Here is a 27,500-nt window from a genome sequence, read left to right on the forward strand (position 1 = left end):
AGGTCTATGACCAGGGGTTGGTTAGTAGCACGTGTCTAGTTAGTAGTACATGGTTAGTTAGTCAGTAGTACATGGTTAGTTAGTATTAAGTGGTTAGTTAGTAGTACATGGTTAGTTAGTATTAAGTGGTTAGTTAGTAGTACATGGTTGGTTAGTATTATGTGATTAGTTAGTAATATGTGGTTAGTTAGTATTATGTGGTTAGTTAGTAGTACTTGGTTAGATAGTATTATGTGGTTAGTTAGTAGTAGTACTTACAGTGATCCTGTCCTCCTTGTCTTCAATGCGTACTTTGTCCTTCTTCCAGTAGATGGTGGGTTCAGGGTGACCTCTAGGGGGGATACACTCCAGGATGGCCGGCTCCCCCGCTGCCACCACCACATCTGTAGGGTTCTGTCTGAAGTCATCACGCAGCACTGAGGACAAAGAGGGAGAAGAGAGAGGGAGGGTGAGCCTGCGGAGAAGGCTCTGCAATGACGAAACACTTTATCTGATCAAATACTTAGCTAGACATCTCTGCAAAAACTTTACGCAATAAGTGGCAATGTCTGTGTGTGAGTGTGTGTGGTGAGTGCTTGGTGAGGTGATGCTGCTGTGTGTTAGACTGAGATGTGAGGTTTCATCTGACTGGTCTAGCACAAATAGCAGCTAATTGGAGTTAATGGAGGTCCCAGCGGAGGCAGCAGTCCAAACACACACAGAATGCCCTGAAGCATGGTGTAACTCACATCAAAGAGCTCACATGGGCGCAGCACTGCTCAGTACCATGGGCATAGTACACACACACACACACACACTGTCCATGGGTGGTCTGGCAAACAATGTTCCCCGCTATCTAATCGCCCTCATGTAGCCCTTTCGTCACACAGATCCCCTATCAGCCTGTCTAGTGTTCTGTCATACACACAGAACAGGCCTGCTCATTGTCAACCAGACAATGGCTGTTCATGTTAACCCTTTACAATACACCTCAACCCCCATTAGATACTAGAGACTACACCTGTATCAGTGTCTCATACACCCCCCCAAACCATTGTTGATACACACGGGAATCTGTTGAGCGTGAAAACCCAGCAGCGTTGCAGTTCTTGACACAAACCAATGCGCCTGGCACCTACTACCATACCCCGTTCAAAGGCACTTAAATATTTTGTCTTGCCCATTCACCCTCTGAATGGCACACACACACACAATCCATGTCTCAATTGTCTCAAGGCTTAAAAATCCTTATTTAACCTGTCTGCTCATCTACACTGCTTGAAGTGAATTTAACAAGTGACATCAGTAAGGAATCATAGCTTTCACCTGGATTCACCTGGTCAGTCTATGTCATGGAAAGAGCAATGTTTTGTATACTCAGTGCATGTTAGCAAATGTCCTTGTGCTCTGCAGTATTACAGAAAACACTGTACCACTGAACAGACATAAAGAGCTTTTTTCACAGAGAAAATATTACCTTAAAAGCTCAGGCTGCTTGTTAAAGCCACAAATTGGGGATCATTCTAGAACATGCTGGGCGCACTCAAGCTGACATTTTCCCGCTTAACCCAAACCAAATCCACAGAATTCCAAATGAGGAATTGCGTCATGTCGGGCGGTGATTCCAGTCGTGTATCTGGGGACATGTGTGATGGATAAAAGAAGAAGGGGATGTTTGAGGAGTCCTAAATTAAGGGCAGCACCACAGGTTCTTGTGCAAATCCCCCATGGCGCTTGCCTGCACACACACACACACACACACACACACACACACACACACACACACACACACACACACACACACACACACACACACAGGGAGAAGGGGTTGGATTAGAGTGGTATAATAGGTCCCAGTGCGCTGCTCTCATCTCTCCTCTACTCTCCTCTCCTCTGCTCTACAAGGCCCACAACACCATTGTCTGTTTATTTATTTATTTATGAAGGGGAGGGAGGGAGGGAAAAAGCTTTCAACTCATTTTTCCAGGGGATGGAAACAGGGATGGAAACGGGGGATGGAAACAGGGGATGGAAACGGGGTACATAGGGGGACTTTTGTGTGACACAAATTCAAATGAGAGAGAGAAGGATTGGGAGAGAGATATAGAGCAGTGGCTCTGGTGGGGGTCCCTCCCATTGTTGGTCCAGCTAGGATGCAACACTCTGCACTGAAGAGTTGCTGTGATTAGCCAGCCCCAGAGAGATGGACCCCCTGGACAGACATATAGACAGGGTGGAGACTTGAGCCTCAGCCTTCCTGGTTCCTCTGTTTCCATCACAAACAGAAACCTGCTTTCTGAAATCATACCACCGGGATGGACTGGCCACTGTGGCTAATGCCTATTGTTCTGGTATTTGTGTTTGTGTTCTTTTTTTTATTTTTATTTTTTTATGTGGCGGCCAATGGGTTTCTGTCCAGAAATTGAACAAATATCTAATAGACAAAGTGTATGTTATATTATGTGTGTTTGTACGCGTTCTACAGTATTGCAAATCTACCAAGCCCCTCCCCCTATACAAACAAACAAAACAACACACCCCTGCAAACAGACACACTTCCAAACACTGAGCTCCCAACCGCTATTAGCCAACAAACAGATGATGTGTATTCGGGTTAGAGGATTACGGTTGTGTGTTGGTTCTGGGTTCTGTAATACTAACAGAATGCTTTGAACAGATGCATGTACAAGAGATGAGCAGGGAAAACACACCCACATTCAAACATAACTTACACATTTCAAATCCTGACCTTCAAGCCTGATTGGATCCAACCTGTACCAAATAATAAGAACGTCCAGAGCATCTTCCTAGGATTTCTGCTTACATGATGATTACCACTGACCATATGCCTTCATTAGACTACTGTTTAGCAGTCCATTTCTTGCATGTATGTGCAGTTTGTGAAAGTGTGTGGTTTTTTGTGTGTGTTTGCTGTGTGTGTGTGTGTGTGTGTCTGGTATGTATAATTGAGAGGGTGAGAGGATATGTGTATGTACAGGATCTGAACTCCTGCTCTAACTCCGGGGCTTGCAGGCACTGAGGCCCATATCGCCAGGCAGACGTCTGACATAATTGCATTTCTATCCCACTGAAAACTACAGCTCTTCCCCCTCCAAAAATACCTCACCTCCCATGGAGGTAGCATGGCCAAATTCCTGCCAGTGTGCTTACTGGTGATTAATATTACATATTTATATATGCATACCCTTCTGCCTGCAAAGGCTACATCTGTCAGTCAGGCTGCAGGCTATACAAACCCATATCAGAAAAATATGAATCCGCCATCGGCAGACATATTCATTTATTTCTCCAACTACCTAAGGAGGCAGCAGGAAAGCAGTGGGGTGGAGGGTAGCAGCAGACGGGGGTAAAGCACAGTAAATTGGCAGCTCTGCATCTGGTGCTGCGTCAACTTTCACACTTAAAGGGGAAAGAGTCAAGTTGCAACTTGCACAGTGGAACAGCAAACGAGTGGGGAAGAGAGGGGCCATGCACTGTGGAACAGCGGCGGAGCGGGGAAGAGAGACTGTGGAACAGCGGCGGAGCGGGGAAGAGAGACTGTGGAACAGCGGTGGAGCGGGGAAGAGAGACTGTGGAACAGCAGCAGTCCGGAGAAGAGAGGGGCCTTGGACTGTGGAACAGCGTCGGAGCGGGGAAGAGAGGGGCCTTGCCAAAAGGAAAACACACAACACTTTTTAACAGCCAGAGTCTTACACTAGCAGTCAGAGGCCTGTGCCAGAAGTCATCTACATTTTAAGCAGACTTACAGGAGCAATTAGGGTTAAGTGCCTTGCTCAAGGGCACAACAGCATACATTTCACCTAATCGACGGGAGGATTCGAACCAGCAACCTTTCGGTTACTGGCCCAACACACTTAAACATTAGTCTACCTGCTGCCCTAATCTAGCTCTAATGCCTCTCTCTCACCCATACAGAAGACTCAGAAAACATCCAACAACACTACAACCAACAGTAGCATCATTACAGAGTGGTAGGTAGAAACATAAACAGAGAAGGGTGTAGAGGCAGATTCTGTACCCCCTTTCCTACGAGCCAGAATATTAGTCACTGGAATATGACACCAGTTGTCTTGTAAGATGAGTGGGGAACCTTGACTGGGCCGTCCAGCCAGCATACTGTGTCTGATGCTGTTTCACAAAGGCTGTGCACTCCCGCTCCCTGTCACAATGCTACGGGTTGGTGTCTAAACCGTTGTTTTCCTTCCTCCTGTTTTATATGACGATACTACCATCTGACAGGCATGCACACACAGGCATACACAAACACACATTCATAGACAAATGAACACAACACAGACAGACACACATGCACAGACATACGAACACAAACAAAACAAAAACACACAAACACACACACAAACACACAAGCCCACAAGCATAAACACACACATACTGAACTGTACACAGCCTCTCTTAAAGCCACAGGGCATCCATCTGAATTACTCATGTGAGAGATATATTTTTTATAACATTTATTTCCCATCAAATGCAGTAAAGGGCTCCCTCTCCATGCATATATTTCCTGACAGGTCAGGGCTGAGAAACACACAGGGATTACAGCACTGCTGTTCAGGCCTGGAGCCACTCCACTCTACACCACCACCATCCAGTCCCACCGATATCACTACCGCCTCCTATTCACACACTGATAGGAAAAAACACTGCACACATATTGTTCCTGGAGTGTATTTTAATAGCTAGCTCCAAGCTATGATAACAGCATTCAGTGCTTGGGAAGAAGTGCTTTTTCTGCTCAATCCATCCAGAGTGCTATTACAATGCTACTATATGCCTTTAGACAAGAGAGGTAATATATCTGTCACTTTACACCAACAATACTAGAGCTATCTGTGGAGTCATTTGGTGTTTTGTATTACTGGCTGTAGACGCTGAAGGATGCAATATAATGTAGCGCTGGGTGCAGCATGGTGTAGAGCGAAGGCCTCCATTTGTCTCAGTGGCAGATCTCTGTGTAACTCCGGACATCTCATAGGGCCCCCCACTGGCCAGTGGTAACCTCTGCCCCCCATCCAGATGCAGAAATTACCCCCCTCATATCCCTCTATGGGGTCAGAGGTCAGCACAGAGAAACGGCTGACCTCTACCCCTCTCCTCCACCCCCCGGCCCCCCCGATCCCCCTATAGACATTTTCCCCCCACACCCCCTCAACGTTCACTTAGCTTACCTGCTGCTTCCCTTAGGGACATTCCCCAACCCCACCAACTGACTTTTACTCTGCCCCCACCTCAATGACAAGCACCACTGTTGTAGTTTTTAATATGTATATTATTATTCATATTTGTATTATTATTTATATTGTTTTATTTCACTTGGTCCCCACACCCCCTCAATGGTCATGCTGCTCCCCCTATGTCATGCTCCCCCCAACAGGCTTTACTCTGCCTCCGCCCCAATGGAAATGTTTTATTCATCCCTGCTACAGTTATAATGTATATAGTGCTATTTCTATTTCTATTGTTGTTGTGTTTTTATTACCATTTTCATTATTTTATTTCACTTAGTCCTCCTGCATGTTGGAGCCGAAGATTTTCACTGTACCCTTCGATCACACCTTTAACCCTGTACATGTGACTATTAAACACTCTGAATCTCAGAATCACAGAATCTCTTCTCTCTCTCTCCTCCCTTTACTTTTCTCTCTTCCTCTCTCTCCATTCCCTCTCTACCTCTATATATGGAGTCATTATGCAGCTCATCCTATCATGTAACACACACCATGTCCAGGCTGATGCCATCTCCTTCACCACTCCTCCTATCTCTAGATTACTAGCCAGGGTGTCCTAAATAAACCTGTCAGCCCACCAGATAAGACCCAGGAAATATGGAAATCATATCATAGGGAGTGGTGTGATATGGCGCTGGGGGAAAACAGGTTGTGATATGACAATGATATCTACATTTTTAATGGGGTTATAGACAGGGATGGAGAGAGAGAGAAAAGCAAGTGTGGTGAAAGGTGAAGTGAAGAGAGGGAGTGTAGAGGAGGAGAAGGAGGAGGAGGACAACACAACAGGAGATGGTGAGAGGAAGAACATGGTGGAAGGTCAAACATCAGAGACAGAGAGGAGACAGAGGGTGTCAATTAACTAGTGGAGGGGGGAGGCGGCACATTCCATCAAACTCTGCCCCACGCTGTGAGGGTCTCCCTGCCTCTGTACACAGGGCCTAAACAGACACTCATTAACACACAGCCCTCCTTCAAAGCTCGTTTTTCACCCAGCAGTCCTAATTTGGCCTAATGAGGCCCCCGCTGGCCAGCACCGTAATGGCAGAAGACAGAAAGCACCGGCCACGGGATTCTACTGGATGCCCATACCATGGAATACAGTGTGATGGAGAAACAATATAATTAACTATTTAATGAACCTCTCCCCTCGTATCCCCTCCCCTCCCTCCCAATGCACACTCCCCAAATTCAATTTAGGCTAATCCATGCTTTATGGTAATATATAGCTCATTAAAATGTTAGTTAAAAACTCATAAAATTTCACTTGCAGAAGTAATGGCTTCATTACAGTAATATGCTGAAAAGCAAAGAAAAAGAGAGAAAGTGAGAAAGAGAACGACAGCTTTCTAATCACTTAATTGTGACTAAAACGGAATACATTTGCATAATAAATAGCGATGCCCCACTACATTTCCCTCTCTTCACAGTGCTCTATAATTAACAAGCAATACAATGAAACATGCATTTATTTCCCCCAAATTGTATCTTTTGTTGGCCACTTCAGTTTTCACTGTGTTGCATCTTCCTCTTCTGCCTGGTTGTTTGTGGTGTTTGTGTGGCGGCTGCCAGATGTGCAGAGCGTGCTGTAACTGGAGCTGGCTGATACAGAGGAACAATGTGCCCATGGCCCTTTCTGCCTGGCTTGATAAGGGATGGGGCTGTGCTGACGCTCAACTTCCGCTCAGCCCTGAATGGACACTTCAGAGTCGGAAGGAAGGAGGGGGAAAGACGTAGAGGAGATTTCCTGCCAATTCCACCACAAAGACAGACATACAGACAAAGAGACAGACAGCCATACAGACAGACAGACAGACAGACAGACAGACAGACAGACAGAGACGCATCCAAGTATACTGAGTGACTGAGTGACTAAGTAGTTGAATTAGAGGAGAGGAGGAGAGGAGAGGAGAGGAGAGGAGAGGAGAGGAGAGGAGAGGAGAGGAGAGGAGAGGAGAGGAGAGGAGAGGAGAGGAGAGGAGAGGAGAGGAGAGGAGAGGAGAGGAGAGGAGAGGGAGAGGAGAGGAGAGGAGAGGAGAGGAGAGGAGAGGAGAGGAGAGGAGAGGAGAGGATTTGCTGTCTGAGGAGGAAGGACGTGGCATGCCAGGGCCAGCTGTTGGTTGATATTAAGACATGTTGAGAGGTAAACATTATGCTTTGAGTAAAAGCACTTGGTAAACTGGAAATACTACTCCATGAGCAGCTGGAAAAGCCTGCATTATTGAGTTTACCAGAGACAGTGGCAACATTGATTCCCATCCAGATGTCTACAGATAAAACAGCTCATCATTTGAGCTGCTCAGGGCCATTAAAATCCCTGTCTGACTCAGAATGTGTATTCGTTTTGTGCAACGGGTTGGAGTGGCTCGACCTGAGCAGTCGATGGAAAATAACATCTTTCCTAGAAATGCCACATGAAGGAGTTCTGAGAATGTGCATTGGAGGAAGCTGTGATATCTGTTGGGGATAATGACTCATATGGTACTGTATGTAATCACGTCTAATTGTTCTGCTAGTTCAGCTGTCCAGCCTCTATGTGGTCAAGAGAAATCCCATAGAAAGCCACTCAGATCAGACATAGTCCCGTAATCTACAGATCAGATGAGCTATTCACATGAAACACTTCAACACACTCTAATGATCCAATGACACCATACTGTAACATGGAAAACAGAACACAACAGTTTAATCCTATAGATGAAAAACCATATACGTGAAGGTTTTTTATGACGTGATCTTTCAGTAATGACACTCTTGATGTGGTTTACACATTCCGAAAAATAGATACATATTTGACAATATAAGCATTTTTTTTTTAAACACACATATTATATTGTTCTTTATTGCAAGGGCATATAGTCTGGGCATATCGGGAGTTGCATTGCCCCATGGGTAATCTCCTCAGCCAAAAAGAGAGCAAGAAAGAGGGGAAAAAGAGAAGGAGTTTCTCAGGAGACTCCTTCCTTCCTTCCATTAGAATACTACCACACAGCATTCTGGTTAGTCTGTCTCAGAGCAGAGACCACATCTAGACCCACCTCTGGGACAGCCTAGGAAACCCGTTGGCCATGGGCAGCATTACTGCATTACTGCTCTGTGTTTTTCAGACAGGATGTAAATGTATCCCTGGACCCTCCTGGCCCCAGGTCATGGTTGAGGGGATTTAGGCAGCCATGTCACATTGGATCAGTGGTGCCTGACACATTGGACAGGGAGGCTGATGCATAGGCCCCTCATTAACTGTGTCCCTCCAGCCTGTGGTATGGGTTACCATTACCAACCTACTCAACTGTGCTCGAATGCTACCGTCCAAACAGTCAAACAGTGCAGATTAGATGGAGCAAGCCAGTAGGCCAAGGACTGGGAAGGCAGAGAGCAATTTCAGATACGTTCACTGCTGGAGTTCTCTTTACTTTACAGTGGAAGCATTGAGCTTAAAATATAGCCACCATTTTTGACTCTCCTCATCTCACCTCTCCTCAACCCATTCTGTTTTTACACCTCTGTCATGCAGTAATCACATCTCATCACTCTCCATCCCTCTATCTCTCTCACATGCCCTGCTATAGTTAGCTGACCCCCACAGTGTTCTCCTGTAGCCCCTCAGGTAGAAGTGATGCCAGGTGACACTGCTCCAGCTGGGCTTGAGAATGACCTGCTACTGTTAGAAACAACACACAGGTACCTTACTCTGCTAGACTAACACTAGAATCTCAGTAATGCTGGGACAGTCTAGAGAAAGTCATGCAGTGTTAGACTGAATGTGTGTGTGTGTGTGTGTGTGTGTGTGTGTGTGTGTGTGTGTGTGTGTGTGTGTGTGTGTGTGTGTGTGTGTGTGTGTGTGTGTGTGTGTGTGTGTGTGTGTGTGTGTGTGTGTGTGTAGTGTTTGGTGGTTATCCATAGTGTCAGTTTTCCTAGCCCCAGTCTATTTGTGATGTGCTCTAATGACATTGAGGAGGTGACTTTAGAGGGGAAAAATAATCTCCAGGATGCTGTGGCTGATTGACTGACTGCCTGCCTGGCTGACTGACTGACTGCTGCAGTGTGTTCAGATTCACAGAGCAGGGATGGATTCCCTGAGAGCCCCACACACACTGTGTACCTGTACACACACACACACACACACACACACACACACACACACACACACACACACACACACACACACACACACACACACACACACACACACACACACACACACACACACACACACACACACACACACACACACACACACACACTTTTGACTGTTCAATAGCTCTCGCTCCAAGCGTCACTCTTGCACTCTTATCTCCTGTGAAAACGACCATCCCCCCTCCCCTCCACCCCAACAGCGATTCTGCAGAATCGACTCCATGTGAATCTTTATATAGTCTTTAATAGCGTCGTTCTATTTTCCTTAACACCTGCCTATTTGCGGCAGTTCCTTCCCTGTCTGTTTTATGGGCCGGGCCTGTAATTCAGTAATTGCATTGGCAGTAACGGCAGGCTGAGAGGCTGAGAGGCGTTGGGAGCTTGTAAAAGGTGTCACTCCTCAGCGGCAGCCCTCTTTTAATTAAGCTCTCTGCTGGAGATGAGCGCTTTTATCTAGCGTGCTCTGATGAGCCCTGTACACTGGAGCTACACAACACACTGCACTGCAGAATACAGAGAGACTCTGTGTCTATCACTATTCCTGCCCACTGTCTCTGTGTCTATCACTAACCCTGCCCACTATCTCTGTGCCTATCACTATCCCTGCCCACTATCTCTGTCTCTATCACTATCCCTGCCCACTAACTCTGTGTCTATCACTAACCCTGCCCACTAACTCTGTATCTATCACTATCCCTGCCCACTAACTCTGTGTCTATCACTATCCCTGCCCACTATCTCTGTGTCTATCACTATCCCTGCCCACTAACTCTGTGTCTATCACTAACCCTGCCCACTAACTCTGTGTCTATCACTATCCCTGCCCACTATCTCTGTGTCTATCACTATCCCTGCCCACTAACTCTGTGTCTATCACTATCCCTGCCCACTATCTGAGCCCCACCCATCATGCTCTGAGCCCCACCCATCATGCTCTGAGCCCCACCCATCATGCTCTGAGCCCCACCCATTATGCTATGAGCCCCACCAATCATGCTCTGAGCCCCACCCATCATGCTCTGAGCCCCACCCATCATGCTCTGAGCCCCACCCATCATCCTCTGATCCCCACCCATCATGCTCTGAGCCCCACCCATCATCCTCTGATCCCCACCCATCATGCTCTGAGCCCCACCCATCATCCTCTGATCCCCACCCATCATGCTCTGAGCCCCACCCATCATGCTCTGAGCCCCACCCATCATCCTCTGATCCCCACCCATCATCCTCTGAGCCCCACCCAGTCATGTTCAGATGCAGACCCTGCACCATATGCACCACTGCACACACAGACAAACAAGACCTGGGTTTTGTAACGTTTAATATTATATTATGTTATTGTAGACATGCTCATAGTCATTGCTGCTTTGGCTTCCTTGTGTGTTGTGTTATTGATGGTGTGTGTGTGTGTGTGTGTGTGTGTGTGTGTGTGTGTGTGTGTGTGTGTGTGTGTGTGTGTGTGTGTGTGTGTGTGTGTGTGTGTGTGTGTGTGTGTGTGTGTGTGTGTGTGTGTGTGTGTGTGTGTGTAAACTATACTGCATGGCAGCCAGGGGCTGTATGTGTGTATGAGGCATGATGATTAGAGAGGTGATCATTACAGTCCTTCCCTCCCTGTTCCTGCTCCTTTTCAACACCGCTCCATCTCGCCTCCATCTCTCATCCATCACTCCTTCATCTCTCCTCCATCACTCCTCCATCACCTCCATCCTACTAATGTCCCCCTCAGATCATCTTCCCCTCAATCAATACCCACATACAGCCTAGTGGAAGGAAGCACCAGCCACACTACCACAGACCTTTTATAACACACTCTACCTCACAGGTGACACATTCCCTAACATGACTCCAGATCAGAACCGTAATAGGTTATTTACAGGTCCCAAATCATGTCCACTTTTAGATTCTGACCTGGAGTCAGTGTGATCTTTACAGGTCCCAATCGAGGTCCACTATTAGATTCTGACCTGGAGTCAGTGTGGTCTTTACAGGTCCCAATCTAGGTCCACTATTATATTCTGACCTGGAGTCAGTGGTTGAGGGTCTGGAGTAGCCTGCCTTCAGTGCCTTGTGAGGAGGGGTGAGTGAAATTCCATCAGGTCTAAGTCTGTCAGAGCAGAGCAGAGGATAGCAGAGCAGAGGATAGCAGAGCAGAGCAGAGGCTAACAGAGCAGAGGATAGCAGACCATAAGATATCAGAGCAGAGCAGAGGATAGCAGAGCAGAGCAGAGGATAGCAGAGCAGAGGATAGCAGAGCAGAGCAGAGGATAGCAGTGCAGAGGATAGCAGAGCAGGCAGGGTGTTAAATCACATGTAGCCCAGATGCAGAGACATTAAAATAGATTTATTGACCGCTTTATAGATCTTAACTGTTGAGGAAGAGCGAAAATGAAACTGGATACAGAGATGACCTTTACAGCAGCCTCGCCCACATGGCTAAGTGTGTGCATGCATGTGTGTGTGTGTGTGTGTGTGTGTGTGTGTGTGTGTGTGTGTGTGTGTGTGTGAGAGAGAGAGAGAGGGTGAGGGTGAGGGAGAGAGATAGAGAGAGAGAGAGAGAGAGAGAGAGAGAGAGAGAGAGAGAGAGAGAGAGAGAGAGAGAGAGAGAGAGAGAGAGAGAGATAGAGTGTGTCTCTGTATGCATCGATGCCTATTGCACAACTAGAGAATGTATGTACTGTGTGTGTGTGTGTGTGTGTGTGTGTGTGTGTGTGTGTGGATGCTGAACATAGCTACTACAAATAAATACTAAGGATACATATGTGGCAGCCCTGCCTGCTCAGCAAATCACTGCTACATATGGCACACCTAATCACACACACGTGTGCGTGCGCGCGCGCACACACACACACACACACACACACACACACACACACACACACACACACACACACACACACACACACACACACACACACACACACACACACACACACACACACACACACACACACACACACACACACACACACACACACACACACACACACACACACACATACACACTTACTCCACACAGAGACTCTCTACTGCACTCTCTGGCACCAACCAGCAGCACTGATGACAACACATCACTTTACTCAGTTTTCACTGTGCTAAGCAAACTGGGGTGACACTCAAAACAACACACACACACACACACACACACACCAGTTCTCTATGTGCAGCCTATGTGAAAGGCATATAAACAGAATTGCCTACAATAACAACGACTTTTAACACCTGCTCAGATTTTTACACAAGGGCATGTTTGTCATTATGCTTCCTAGTGGAGCATGTGAACGGTTTCTAAAACATTCTCCCCTCTTTAGTCTTGAACAAATCACAGACCCTAGACCTAAACTAGACAGGTTCCACATAACCATTTCAGCTCTAATTCCCTTTTCACAATCCAATTCCTGTTAATGGCATTACAGGGAAGCCTGGGTAATTGTGTTTGTCCCAGCCATAATCAGCTTACTGCCACAATACAGCTGGAGATGTACTGTAGGTACCTGTATAGACACATCATGCATGGTTGGCCAGGTTGATGAAACCTGTCTGTCTGTGGAGCGGGAATATGTAACCAGTCTTAATCTCATTCCAAGACACGCTGTAAACCCTGGGACATCCAATCAGCTAATCTAGCCTTCCGAAGACCTAACTCCATATAACCCCTGGTGTTCAACGTGTGTGTCAACGTGTGTGTGTGTGTGTGTGTGTGTGTGTGTATGTATGTCAAGGTGTGTGTGTGTTAAATTGTGTGTGTGTGTGTGTGTGTTAAGGTGTGTGTATGTCAAGGTGTGTGTTTGTATGTCAAGGTGTGTGTGTGTGTGTGTGTTAAGGTATGTGTGTTAAGTTGTGTGTGTGTGTCACGTAGCTACCTCCTGCTTATATTATCATGCAAATGGGAAACAATCTGAAACACACCACTGACTGCCATTCTCAGCAGAACGCTGTGTTTAAACCATGGCTTCTCTCTCTCTCTCTCTCTCTCTCTCTCTCTCTCTCTCTCTCTCTCTCTCTCTCTCTCTCTCTCTCTCTCTCTCTCTCTCTCTCTCTCTCTCTCTCTCTCTCTCTCTCTCTCTCTCTCTCTCTCTCTCTCTCTTTCTTTTTATTTTGTGCTCCTCCTGTGATTTTCTCAGGCTGTAACATCACAGGATGAGATTAAACAGTGCTGGTAGTGGGTTGACTGTATTGATGCTGAGGCTCTTCGTCCTATAGTCTCTGCCTCTATGTGTTGGACCATTCTTTCTCTGTCAGGTTAGTCATGTAGGGAGAGAGGAACAAAGTTAATGAGACAAGTTCTAATCCATGCTATTTGGAGTTCTGCCAACATTATTGACTCCACTGCAGAAAGGAGAGGAGGGGATACGATTTGGTTCCAGGGCACATATGACCTATATAGGAAGGACATGATAGCAGGCTGATCCAGGGCACAGATGACCTATACAGGAAGGACATGATAGCAGGCTGAAGCTGGGGCTGAACACACAACACAGAGCTCCCAGAATCCCACAGCTCTCTAGGGTGCAGATACAGTAGGATGTGAGACACAACTCTCTGCATGACACTTCTACTCCCAATGTGTGATCTGTGTTTTCTGTTCAGTTCTATTTTCAGATTCCGTATTGTCAACCATAAGAGAACAATGACCACAAGACACTGAGGAACACAATCAATATGGATTCTCAATGAACAGATCATTCAATGAGCTCTGGCTAGTCATCCACCCATTATGTATATAGACATAATATGACATTTGAAATGTCTTTATTCTTTTGAAACTTCTAAGTGTAATGTTAACTGTTAATATTTAATGTTTATTTCACTTTTGTTTACTATCTACTTCACTTGCTTTGGCAATGTTAACATACATTTCCCATGCCAATAAAGCCCTTAAATTGAATTGAATTGAGATATATACATATATATATATATATATATATATATATATATATATATATATATATATATATATATATATATATATATATATATATATATATATATATATAGAGAGAGAGAGAGAGAGAGAGAGAGAGAGAGAGAGAGAGAGAGAGAGAGAGAGAGAGAGAGAGAGAGAGAGAGAGAGAGAGAGAGAGAGAGAGAGAGAGAGAGAGAGAGAGCGAGAGAGAGAGGGAGAGAGAGAGACCTTTTCCCAAAAACACAGTGTCTAAACTCTGGTGTCCAAACACCCAGCGCGCCCTAGACCTTTTGTCTGAGGACCAACTAGGATCACCCAGCCACATAATAATACACACAGGCACAAACAACCTGAGAACACAGCAGGAAAGGGTGGCCACAGCACTCAAGGGAGTGATAGAAAAAGCTTCTTCTACTTTCCCCAACGCACAAGTGGTTATCTCAACCCTGCTACCATGAAAATACTTCCACCCTGCTACCATACAGCAGGTAAACACAAGTATTTCCCGTGACTGTGCATCAAAACCAAATGTTTACCTGGCCCACCACTCCACCCTGGACGTGAACAGCCTTTACGACCAGGTCCACCTATACAAGGCAGTAGTGCCCACCTTCGCCCGGACCCTAAAGGATATCGCCCTCAACCGCATACCCAACACCTCACACAGGAGCAACAGATCAACAGACACCCCGCCCAGACCAGCGAGACACTCTCCCAGACCTGTGGGACCACAGCATCATCAGCCACATCCACACCCCCAACCCCACCAATGAACACCCCCCCCAAGTCAACCATGCCCACACCCCATTTAGGCCCCCTCAGATCAGACCTATGCGCCTCCTACCCACCCCATGCCCCCCACTCCTGCAAAGAGGGCCTCAACATGAAAGTCATACATACGCCCAGGCCGTGAGCAGGCAAACAGGCCCAACCCCCACTCTTACACTAGCCCAGATGCTCAGCAGGCTCTGCTCACAATTACTGGCCTAAGGCCAAACCACACGACCAACAACGTAGACACTTTATGGAACACAAAGCCTTCACTATTTCATCCTGGAATATCCAAGGCCTGAGGTCATCTGCCTTTGGCCTAAAAAGCAGGAACCTGGACTTCACCAAAGAAATCAGAAATACAGACATTGTCATCCTACAAGAAACATGGTATAGAGGAGACGGACCCACTGGTTGCCCTCTAGGTTACAGAGAGCTGGTAGTCCCATCCATCAAACTACCAGGTGTGAAACAGGGAAGGGACTCAGGGGCTATGCTAATTTGGTATTGAGCAGATCTAACTCAATCTATTAAATTAATCAAAACAGGAACATTTTACATTTGGCTAGAAACTCAAAAGGAAATGATCTCAATAGAGAAAAATGTCCTCCTGTGTGCTACCTATATCCCCCCACTAGTATCCCCATACTTTAATGAAGACAGCTTCTCCATCCTGGAGGGGGAAATCAAACATTTCCAGACCCAGGGACATGTACTAGTCTGTGGTGACCTAAATGCCAGAACTGGACAAGAACCTGACACCCTCAGCACACAGGGGGACAAACACCTACCTTGAGGTGACAGCATTCCCTCCCCCATATGCCCCCCTAGGCACAACTATGACAACATAACCAACACAAACGGGTCACAATTCCTGCAGCTCTGTCGCACACTGGGTATGTACATAGTCAATGGTAGACTTCGAGGGGACTCCTATGGTAGGTACACCTATAGCACATCTCTTGGCAGTAGTACTGTGGACTACTTTATCACTGACCTCAACCCAGAGTCTCTCAGAGCGTTCACAGTCAGCCCACTGACACCCCTATCAGATCACAGCAAAATCACAGTCTACTTGAACAGAGCAATACTCAATCATGAGGCATCAAAGCCAAAGGAACTGAATAATATTAAGAAATGCTATAGATGGAAGGAAAGTATTGCCGAAACATACCAAAAAGCAATTAGGCAACAACAAATGCAATTCTTTTAAGACAACTTCCTGGACAAAACGTTCCACTGTAATAGTGAAGGTGTAAACTTGGCAGTAGAAAACTTAAACAGTATATTTGACCTCTCAGCCTCCCTATCAAATCTAAAAATCTCTAACAGAAACCGAAGAAAAGTAACAACAGTGACAGATGGTTTGATGAAGAATGCAAAAACCTAAGAAAGAAATTGAGAAACCTATCCAACCAAAAACATAGAGACCCAGAAAACCTGAGCCTACACCTTCACTATGGTGAATATCTAAAACAATACAGAAATACACTACGGAAAAAGAAGGAACAGCATGTCAGAAATCAGCTCAATGTAATTGAAGAATCCATAGACTCTAACCACTTCTGGGAAAATTGGAAAACACTAAACAAACAACAACACGAAGAGCTATCTATCCAAAACGGAGATGTATGGCTAAACCACTTCTCCTTTTGGCCCTATAACAAAGAACAAACAGCAAAAAATATATATATACATGATCAAATGCAAATCTTAGAATCAACTATTAAAGACTACCAGAACCCACTGGACTCTCCAATTACATTGACTGAACTACAGGACAAAATACAAACCCTCCAACCCAAAAAGGCCTGTGGTGTTGATGATATCCTCAATGAAATGATAAAATATACAGACCACAAATTCCAATTGGCTATACTTAAACTCTTTAACATCATCCTTAGCTCTGGCATCTTCCCCAATATTTGGAACCAAGGACTTATCACCCAAAATCCACAAAAGTGGAGATAAATTTGACCCCAATATCTACCGTGGGATATGCGTCAACAGCAACCTTGGGAAAATCCTCTTCATTATCATTAACAACAGACTAGTTCATTTCCTCAGTGAAAACAATGTACTGAGCAAATGTCAAATTGGCTTTTTACCAAATTACCATACGACAGACCACGTATTCACCCTGCACACCCTAATTGACAAATAGAAACAAACCAAAACAAAGGCAAATACTTCTCATGCTTTATTGATAAAAAAAAAAGCTTTTAACTCAATTTGGCATAAGGGTCTGCTATACAAATTGATGGAAAGTGGGGTTGGGGGAAAAACATATGACATTATAAAATCCATTTACACAAGCAACAAGTGTGTGGCAAAAAACACACACATTTCTTTCCACAGGGCCGTGGGGTGAGACAGGGATGCAGTTTAAGCCCCACCCTCTGCAACATATATATCAACACATTGGCGAGGGCACTAGAACAGGCTGCAGCACCCGGCCTCACCCTACTAGAATCTGAAGTCAAATGTCTACTGTTTGCTGATGATCTGGTTATTCTGTCACCAACCAAGGAGGGCCTACAGCAGCACCTAGATATTCTTCACAGATTCTGTCAGAACTGGGCCCTGACAGTAAATCTCAGTAAGACAAAAATAATGGTGTTCCAAAAAAGGTCCAGTTGCCAGGACCACAAATACAAATTCCATCTAGACACTGGTGCCCTAGAACACAAAAAAAACTTGACATACCTCGGCCTAAACATCAGCACCACGGTAACTTCCACAAAGTTGTGAACGATCTGAGAGACAAGGCAAGAAGGGCCTTCTATACCATCAAAAGGAACATAAAATTTGACATACCAATTAGGATCTGGCTAAAAATAATTGAATCAGTTATAGAACCCATTGCCCTTTATGGTTGTGAGGTCTGGGGTCCGCTCACCAACCAATAATTCACAAAATGGGACACACACCAAATTGAGACTCTGCATGTAGAATTCTGCAAAAATATCCTCTGTGTACAACGAAAAACACCAAATAATGGCCAATACTCGCAAATTATCAAAATCCAGAAAAGAGCCGTTAAATTCTATAACCACTTAAAAGGAAGCAATTCCCAAACCTTCCATAACAAAGCCATCACCTACAGAGAGATTAACTTGGAGAAGAGTCCCCTAAGTAAGCTGGTGCTGGGGCTCTGTTCACAAACACAAACAGACCCCACAGAGCCCCAGGACAACAACAACAACACTATTAGACCCAACCAAATCATGAGAAAACAAAAAGATAATTACTTGACACATTGGAAAGAATTAACAAAAAAACTGAGCAAACTAGAGTGCTATTTGGCTCTAAACAGAGAGTACACAGTGGCAAAATACCTGACCACTGTGACTGACCCAAACTTAAGGAAAGCTTTGACTATGTACAGACTCAGTGAGCATAGCCTTGCTATTGAGAAAGGCCATCGTAGGCAGACCTGGCTCTCAAGAGAAGACAGGCTATGTGCACACTGCCCACAAAATTAGGTGGAAACTGAGCTGCACTTCCTAACCTCCTGCCAAATGTATGACCATATTAGAGACACATATTTCCCTCAGATTACAGAGATCCACAAAGAATTTGAAAACAAACCCTATTTTGATAAACTCCCCTATCTACTGGGTGAGAAACCACAGTGTGCCATCACAGCAGCAATATTTGTGACCTGTTGCCACAAGAAAAGGGCAACAAGTGAAGAACAAACACCATTGTAAAAACAACCCATATTTATGTTTATTTATTTTGTACTTTAACTATTTGCACATTGTTACAACACTGTACATACTATGACATTTGAAATGTCTTTATTCTTTTGGAACTTCTGAGTGTAATGTTTACTGTTAATATGTATTGTTTATTTCACTTTTGTTTACTATCTACCTCACTTGCTTTGGCAATGTTAACATATGTTTCCCATGCTAATAAAGCCCTTAAATTGAATTGAATTGAATTGAAATTGAATTGAATTGAGAGAGAGAGAGAGAGAGAGAGAGAGAGAGAGAGAGAGAGAGAGAGAGAGAGAGAGAGAGAGAGAGAGAGAGAGAGAGAGAGAGAGAGAGAGAGAGAGAGAGAGAGAGAGAGAGAGAGAGAGAGAGAGAGAGAGATCTAAATGTTCCACCACTGCAGGCTATCTCATCTATCTCATCCACAGACCACATTAAGACCAGTCTCTATTCTGTAATCACACACTGGCCTATATTGGGAATCCAGCCTTTAGTACTCTAGACTGTTAGGCTGGACTTTTCCTCCATTCCCTCCTCTAATTCATTACCTAGTGTAGATGGCTGGGGTTTATAGCCATATCTGTCTGTGTGTTGAAGCATCAAGCATGCAAGTCTATAATGCCAAAATCTAGAGATGGTGCAATCATCAGTGGATGAGAGAGGGTCTGCTGATGACAGCGGATGAGAGAGGGTCTGCTGATGACAGCGGATGAGAGAGGGTCTGCTGATGACAGCGGATGAGAGAGGGCCTGCTGATGACAGCGGATGAGAGAGGGTCTGCTGATGACAGCGGATGAGAGAGGGTCTGCTGATGACATTTAGGTTTAATTCATGTCATATGAACCTTATAGGACTAAATCAATAACTTATATTCATACTATGCTTCTATGCAACATATTTGAGTGTGGATCTGGTAGAATCCCTGCATCTTGCACTATAATACAATCCCAACCATGCCTAGAATCAATGGAACTAAATGGTAGAAACATATTCTCATAGTCTGATTACTTCAAGGTCAGGGGAGGGTTAGAGTGATTTCATGACATTGCAAACCCTGGAGCCATTAAAGGGAGAGGACCTCTATAAAACAGGGACATTTAGCACCACCACAGCCTCAAAGACACACCCCTGAACTGCTCTTTTCCCCAGCCACAATCACAGAGCCCACACTGGGGTCTCACAAAGATCATTGGGAATGGTAGAGAGAGGGGGAAGACACAAACACACACACTGTGATGTGAACTGATGTGTGTGAGTTAGCCGCACAGAGTGAACCAGACCATGAATCCCATGGGTAATGAATGTGTATGGTGGGACTGAGGATGCTGTAAAACCCAATTAGATGCAGCTGTATTATCAGCTTACTAACTAGCTCAGTGAGATGAACAGATAGATAGACATTTACATTTACATCATTTAGCAGACGCTCTTATCCAGAGCGACTTACAGTTAGTGCATACATTATTCTTTTTATTTTCATACCCCATGTGAATCGAACCCACAACCCTGGCGTTGCAAACGCCATGCTCTACCAACTGAGCTACCTCCCTGCCGGCCTTTCCCTCCCCTACCCTGGACGACGCTGGGCCAATTGTGCGCCGCCCCATTGGTCTCCCGGTTGCAGCCAGCTACGACAGAGCCTGGATTCGAACCAGGATCTCTAGTGGCACAGCTAGCACTGCGATGCAGTGCCTTAGACCACTGCGCCACTCGGGAGACGATAGATAGATAGATAGATAGATAGATAGATAGATAGATAGATAGATAGATAGATAGATAGATAGATAGATAGATAGATAGATAGATAGATAGATAGATAGATAGATAGATAGATAGATGTCTGTCTTTCTGTCCGTCCGTCCGTCCGTCCGTCCGTCCGTCTGTCTGTCTGTCTGTCTGTCAGCTTGCCCCCTGCCGGGGAGCACAGGGAGGTGTAGGGGGAGGCCTGGGGTGGATAGTGGAACAGCCCTGGTCCCCCAGTCACTCAAGGTTAACATATTCACCACAGGGGGCTAAACACAAACAGATGAGCGTGAAATTACTTGGCAACCAAAGCCTAATCCATCACAATATATCTGCAAACGGAGGCACATCCCTATATTTACCATATCGTCCAGATCATATATATATATATATATGCTGGTATGTTTTAGTATGTATAGTGGTATGTTGGGATGTGTAGACATGCATCTTAAAAATAAAATAAAAATCACACCATGCAATAAGAACATCTTGCTCCAAACAGGACTTTATTGAATTGAGATTATTGCTGTTTTTTTACACAATCAGCCGGATGTTGTCAGCCGTATCCCTCCTCATCAAACAGATGCACCTTTAGAGCTGGGACTGATGTCGTCAAGACGACGACACCATCCATCTCTCCCAGCCACATGAAAGAGAGGAACATAGTGGCGGCAATCGCTGCTGCGTTCATTCTGCAGAGCACGGTGCTCTGCTCCATTGCCACAGCAGCCAGGCATCAAAAGATGTGCTTGATGTCTTCTCTCCACTGCCTGAGACTGGGCTGGTTGAAGACACACATCACTGTCACCATTCTGAGGCTGTCTGCTTTATACTGTATATACCCAGAATAGGAAAATACCACCATATTGAATAGTGCCATAAACTGAAATAAACAAAGCGAGATGGAGGGGAAAAGTGTGAGGGAGAGAGAGCGAGCGGGAGAGCAGTAGAGGCAGCCATTGATTTAGACAATGATTTGATCAGTTTAGGCTAACGAATCAAATACATTTGCATTCGCATTATTGAATATTTAATCTAATTTCAGCGACTTCTCTGTCAGACAATATTGACTCCATAGAGGGAGAAGCCCATACCAGGAGTCAGGATTTGTAGAGCAATTTAGTCAACGAGCGACAGGGAAGATGCTTTCTGTGTGTGATCTATCTGCTTTTCAGAATCAGCCTGAAGCCTTACATAACTAAATCCAGGAAATAGAGAGATGAGGGTCTGCTTTCCATCCTCCATATGTGACTAGAGAACAGACATAACAAGCCACCGGGAATCCATCTTCCAGAGGATATCTTTAAATGTGGAGATTGTCTGTTTTTACATAGGGCCTGCGTCGCTCTCTGCATGGTGTCCTCTGGCCGGCCACCTTTCTTCTGCCGCGTACACACAAAGAACATAATGACCCTCAGAATGACTATAGAAAGTCCACCTCTACTTTGATATGTGCCCTCCATTACATTAATGAAGCAACGGAGCGCATCTAATCAATGTTAAAAGCAGGGTGTCATTACTGGGTTTGGGCTGGTGGGAAACAGTGTCAGAACAGGGCCTTCTGCTGCGCCTCAGCCTCTAGGAGGCACTGACCCAGACACACACAGATGGGCTGGCCAGACCCCCCAGACCGCTGCTGAATATACATGAAGGAGCGAGTGAGGGAGGGAGGGAGGGAGGGAGGGAGGGAAGAAAGGAGGGAGGGAGGGAAGGAAGGAAGGAGAGAGAAAAAGGGGGGAGAGAGAGGAATAGGGCGATAGAGGTGGGAGCATCCCTGGTTAGAAGGGGAGATAGCAGACAGGTCACCTGTTATACAAGTCAGTATTCGACTGAGAACGTCGGGTGATGATGTGGAAACTGGCCACTAGGGGGCAACAGTGAGCACTGTTACCATCAAGTAGGTTTTCGTTTTTTTCTAGGGCGTTGTGGACGGCGATGGCGGATGGGCCTAAGCATCTGCCTCTGATTCCAAAAGTAGCTTTTGATATTTTTGTTTTAAGCCTATCCCAAACCTTAACCCTTAACTTAACCATTCGGGGTTAATGCCTAACTTTAAGAATTTAGAGTTAATGCCTGAACTTAACCCTAACCTTAAAAATAAACAACTTTGAAAGTTGACATTTGAGAAACATGGATGAAACACGTCTAATTCTGACGTGAGACTGTAAGAGCTGGTAGGAGATAGCGGGAGATAGAGGTGGAGTATCACAGGTTAGAGGGGGGGATAGAGGGAGATAGAGGTGGAGTATCACTGGTTAGAGGAGGAGGTAGAGGAAGATAGAGGTGGGAGCATCCCTGGTTAGTGTGGGAAGGAGCGGCAGTGACATGGTAGCTCTCTGTTGAGGAGGGAGACGCCTGAACTACATTACCTCAGTGATAGGAACGTGGTTAGTATTCACCCCAGGAACCACCATCAGAGCCCCCATTACCCAGGTAATTATTGTGTGTTTTACATCAACACCACCCTGTACTGGTGTGGTGCGTGTGGGATAAACACTTGCACACGTGTTTGTGATTGAAGTCAATCAAAATGATGTAGAAACAATATATGTTGACTGTTCATAACTCTCTCTACCCCTCCCTCCATGCAATTACCTCACAAGGAAAATGGTAAAACATAAATTGCCATTTATCATACTATGTAGTACTGTTCTATTCCACTCAGCCTCTGTCTCTTGACCATCTACCCTCTGTGTAGTAGATCACTCTCCTGTGAGTCCTCACTTCACTGTCAGGCCAACACCTTTCACCTCCATTAAGAGGCACCACTCATGTCTGGAATAAATTAACACACATCCAACCAATTAGTGCTGGCCAGGCAAGAGCCTGTGTACACAGGGGAGAGGAAAGAGACATGCTGGGGCTGTGGAGGTCTAGAGGGGAGAGGAGAGAGACATGCTGGGGCTGTGGAGGTCTAGAGGGGAGAGGAGAGAGACATGCTGGGGCTGTGGAGGTCTAGAGGGGAGAGGAGAGATACATGCTGGGGCTGTGGAGGTCTAGAGGGGAGAGGAGAGAGACATGCTGGGGCTGTAGAGGTCTAGAGGGCTGGAGGCCGGGCTGCAGAGAGACTAACAGACCATAACTCTCCTCTGTCTCTGTATCTTCCAAATAACCAGTCCCTACAGGCACATAGTCCACCTCCTCCCTCCCTCCCTCCCTCCCTTGATGTATTACCTGTTATATTTCACCTCTCTCTTTCTCTCCATCAAAACTCTTATTTTACACTGCTGTAATTATCCTCCATTTAACTCCTCCTCTCTCTCTCTCTCTCTCTCTCTCTCTCTCTCTCTCTCTCTCTCTCTCTCTCTCTCTCTCTCTCTCTCTCTCTCTCTCTCTCTCTCTCTCTCTCTCTCTCTCTCTCTCTTAAACTTAAGGAGTCCAACACTAGATGAAGGGTTCTCTATGTCCGTGCCGAGTGCATCTACTGTACTTGGTAAGATGTACCAGCTAATCCGATTAGCATGAGGATTTCATTCCCCATGGCACTGTCTGTCTGGTCTGGAGTAGAGTAGCCTGAGTCGGCTCATTCCTCCTAGCTCCGTCATGTATCCATATAGAAATGAACAGGCTTGGTCTAATAGGCATGTAATCCCTCGAGCGCCTCTCGCTTTACCCTACCTTACCCTACCTCTCCCTCTCTACATCTATCCTCTCATCCATGCATTCCTTCCCTTCATCCTCTAATTCATTCATCCCTCCATCCGGGTGATGAGTTAATTTCTCTCCCATCAGCAGCAGCAGTGCCAGTTGTCTGGGCGACCCGTGTGACCTGGAAGAATCTCCTAACAGCCTCCTCTCACATATAACCATCGATTGGTCTGCACCCGCCCTGTCAGAGACAATCAATACATCATTCCTTCAGTAACCAGGAGGCCTCTCTCTCTCTCCTCACAGCCTCTTCCTTCCCTGCATCACTTTACTTCCATTTTATTATTATTTATCTGGCTGGATCGATGCAACCCACCAGACCTCCATTGTAAACCACACCACAATTAGAGCTGCTGCTAATCTTCCTGTTGACTCCAGCTCATTCACAACATCCAACACAACATAAAGACCATACAAAAAGTAATTCAATCAAATGGGATTCTGAGGAATTAAAATCACTTAAACAATCTACAGAGGCCTTAGATACCACACATCTGAGCTAATAAACTGGATGCTGAAGATATATTTACATTTACATTTACATTTACGTCATTTAGCAGACGCTCTTATCCAGAGCGACTTACAAATTGGGATAACCACTTTACAATATGTTTTTTTTTTTTTTTGGTGGGGAGGGGGTGGGGGGGTAGAAGGATGACTTTATCCTATCCCAGGTATTCCTTAAAGAGGTGGGGTTTCAAGTGTCTGTATGAATTTGACATATATCAACAGTCGATATGTAATTTTCATATTGATAACCTATTTTCCTTGTTTTGCATAATTTGCCCCAGAGGATTTCAACAGGCGAGAAAACAAGGCAATTCATATAGGAAACACAACAACCAACTGGACTGATATGAGCCCTACAAATTGGGCAGGAGGTTGTCTTAATCAAATTCATACAGCACCACTCTCTTTTAAGCTGACACAGTAAATCCTTGCAATAGCAGAGAGACAGTATTTCAGATATATTCTCATCCCATTAAGGGAGTCTCCAACACACAGAATTTCCATTTCGTATTTTAATATCGAGCGCAGAGAGATGACACACTCAACGGAACTCAAGATAATTCAATAACGAGCTTTGGCCATAATTAGGCCAATTTGGCGGAGGAATCATTAATGACATTTAACGCAGGACCACCAGCCTTTTTTCCATAACTGTAATCAGAGCATATTTCTTTGTCTTTCTTTAATATGCATCATTTCCTTCAACATTCACAGACAGTCAGGGGCTAAAACTGGCTTTGATTAGGATAGTGCTAACTCTGATATTTATTTCTGTAATGCCAGGGAATTAGCAGCTGGGTTATGTCGAGCCCCAACTAGACAGTGAGCTAATGTGATTAATGAATTCTAGATTTAACAAGACTTTTGATTATTATTGATATCGATATCGTACTGCATTGCTGAGGGAGCTAGCACGTAAGCATTTAACTGCACCTTTTATACCTGCTGTAAACTATGTACATGTCGAATATAATTGTATTTGATTTAGTACAGTGGCTTGCGAAAATATTCACCCCACTTGGCATTTTTCCTATTTTGTTTCCTTACAACCTGGAATTAAAATTAATTTTGGGGGGGTTTGTATCATTTGATTTACACAACATGCCTACCACTTTGAAGATGCAAAATATGTTTTATTGTGAAACAAACAAGAAATAAGACAGAAAAACAGAAAACTTGAGCGTGCATAACTATTCACCTCCCCAAAGTCAATACTTTGTAGAGCCACCTTTTGCAGCAATTACAGCTGCACGTTTCTTGGGGTATGTCTCTATAAGCTTGGCACATCTAGCCACTGGGATTTTTCCCCATTCGTCAAGGCAAAACTGCTCCAGCTCCTTCAAGTTGGATGGGTTCCGCTGGTGTATAGCAATCTTTAAGTTATACCACATATTCTCAATTGGATTGAGGTCTGGGCTTTGACTAGGTCATTCCAAGACATTTAAATGTTTCCCCATAAACCACTCAAGTGTTGCTTTATCAGTATTCTTAGGTTCATTGTCCTGCTGGAAGGTGAACCTTCGTCCCATTCTCAAATCTCTGGAAGACTGAAACAGGTTTCCCTCAATAATTTCCCTGTATTTAGCGTCATCCATCATTCCTTCAATTCTGCCCAGTTTCCCAGACCCTGCCGATGAAAAACATCCCCACAGCATGATGCTGCCACCACCATCCTTCACTGCGGGGATGGTGTTCTCGGGGTGATGAGAGGTGTTGGGTTTGCGCCAGACATTTTCCTTGATGGCCAAAAAGCTCAATTTTAGTCTCATCTGACCAGAGTACCTTCTTCTATATTTTTGGGGAGTCTCCCACATGCCTTTTGGCGAACACCAAACGTGTTTGCTTACTTTTGTTTTTTAAGCAATGACTTTTTTCTGGCCACTCTTCATTAAAGTCCAGCTCTTTTGAGTGTACAGCTTAAAGTGGTCCTATGGACAGATATTCCAATCTCTGCTGTGGAGCTTTGCAGCTCCTTCAGGGTTATCTTTAGTCTCTTTGTTGCCTCTCTGATTAATGCCCTCCTTGCCTGGTCCATGAGTTTTGGTGGGCGGCCCTCTCTTGGCAGGTTTGTTGTGGTGCCATATTCTTTCCATTTTTTACTAATGGATTTTTTTTTCATTTCACTTGGGCTATTTTGTATATGGCCATTACATGAAATCCAAATAAAAATGCAATTAAATTACAGGTTGTAATGCAACAAAATTGGAAAAACGCCAAGGGGGATGAATACTTTTGCAAGGCGCTGTATAAGACAGGCGGTGTGCAGGGCAGTCGTTTGGATCTGTTATGCAGCAGCAGCAGTAATTAGTGACTTAGTCCCCCAGCCTCTCTCTCTGTGAAGTCCAGCTCTTTGAAGGGGAGATCCAGCAGAATTGGGGCACTCAGATGGATGTTTGTGAATCTTTGAAGGGGGTGAGAGCGGCTAACGAGGACTCATCTATTACCATTTGAGATGTAATTAGTGTTGGTGGAGCAGGAGGAGTGGAGCCGGGCCAGGTAGAGCAGCAGGAGGATGGGAGAGAGACCAGACCAGACTCCCAGGGGAGAAGGGAGGACCTCCAGCCTGACCCATACATCCACCAGGTGACCAGACTGTTGCAGAGGGTTTGCACTATGCTGGCACAACCACTGTCTTTATGTCAGGATGGGGCCTTAGAACGGACAAATGCATATGCTTTCTTTGGTCCCACTTGTGATCAGCCCTGTTTTTTTGTCCATGATGCAATTTCATCATTTTTTTCCTCTTCATTAGAACCATTTTCGAATGAGAGCAAGCTTTTTCAAAAGACTGAGACAATATGATTGTGGACAATCTACGGT

At 45.2% G+C, this 27,500-nt stretch overlaps 1 protein-coding gene across 11 annotated transcripts in view; it reads right to left on the reverse strand.

Annotated features, from left to right (window-relative positions):
- LOC121566958 (roundabout homolog 2-like) overlaps positions 1–27,500 on the reverse strand; it is a 300,354-nt gene that overhangs the window by 125,127 nt on the left and 147,727 nt on the right. For all 11 annotated transcript variants that reach the window (XM_045214703.1, XM_045214692.1, XM_045214661.1 and 8 more), the window contains exon 3: positions 259–416. In XM_045214703.1, the coding sequence (XP_045070638.1) occupies positions 259–416 (158 nt within the window). The remainder of the gene's footprint in view (positions 1–258; positions 417–27,500) is intronic.

The sequence above is a fragment of the Coregonus clupeaformis genome, chromosome 5, assembly GCF_020615455.1.
Source record: "Coregonus clupeaformis isolate EN_2021a chromosome 5, ASM2061545v1, whole genome shotgun sequence".
NCBI classification, from domain to species: Eukaryota; Metazoa; Chordata; class Actinopteri; order Salmoniformes; family Salmonidae; genus Coregonus; species Coregonus clupeaformis.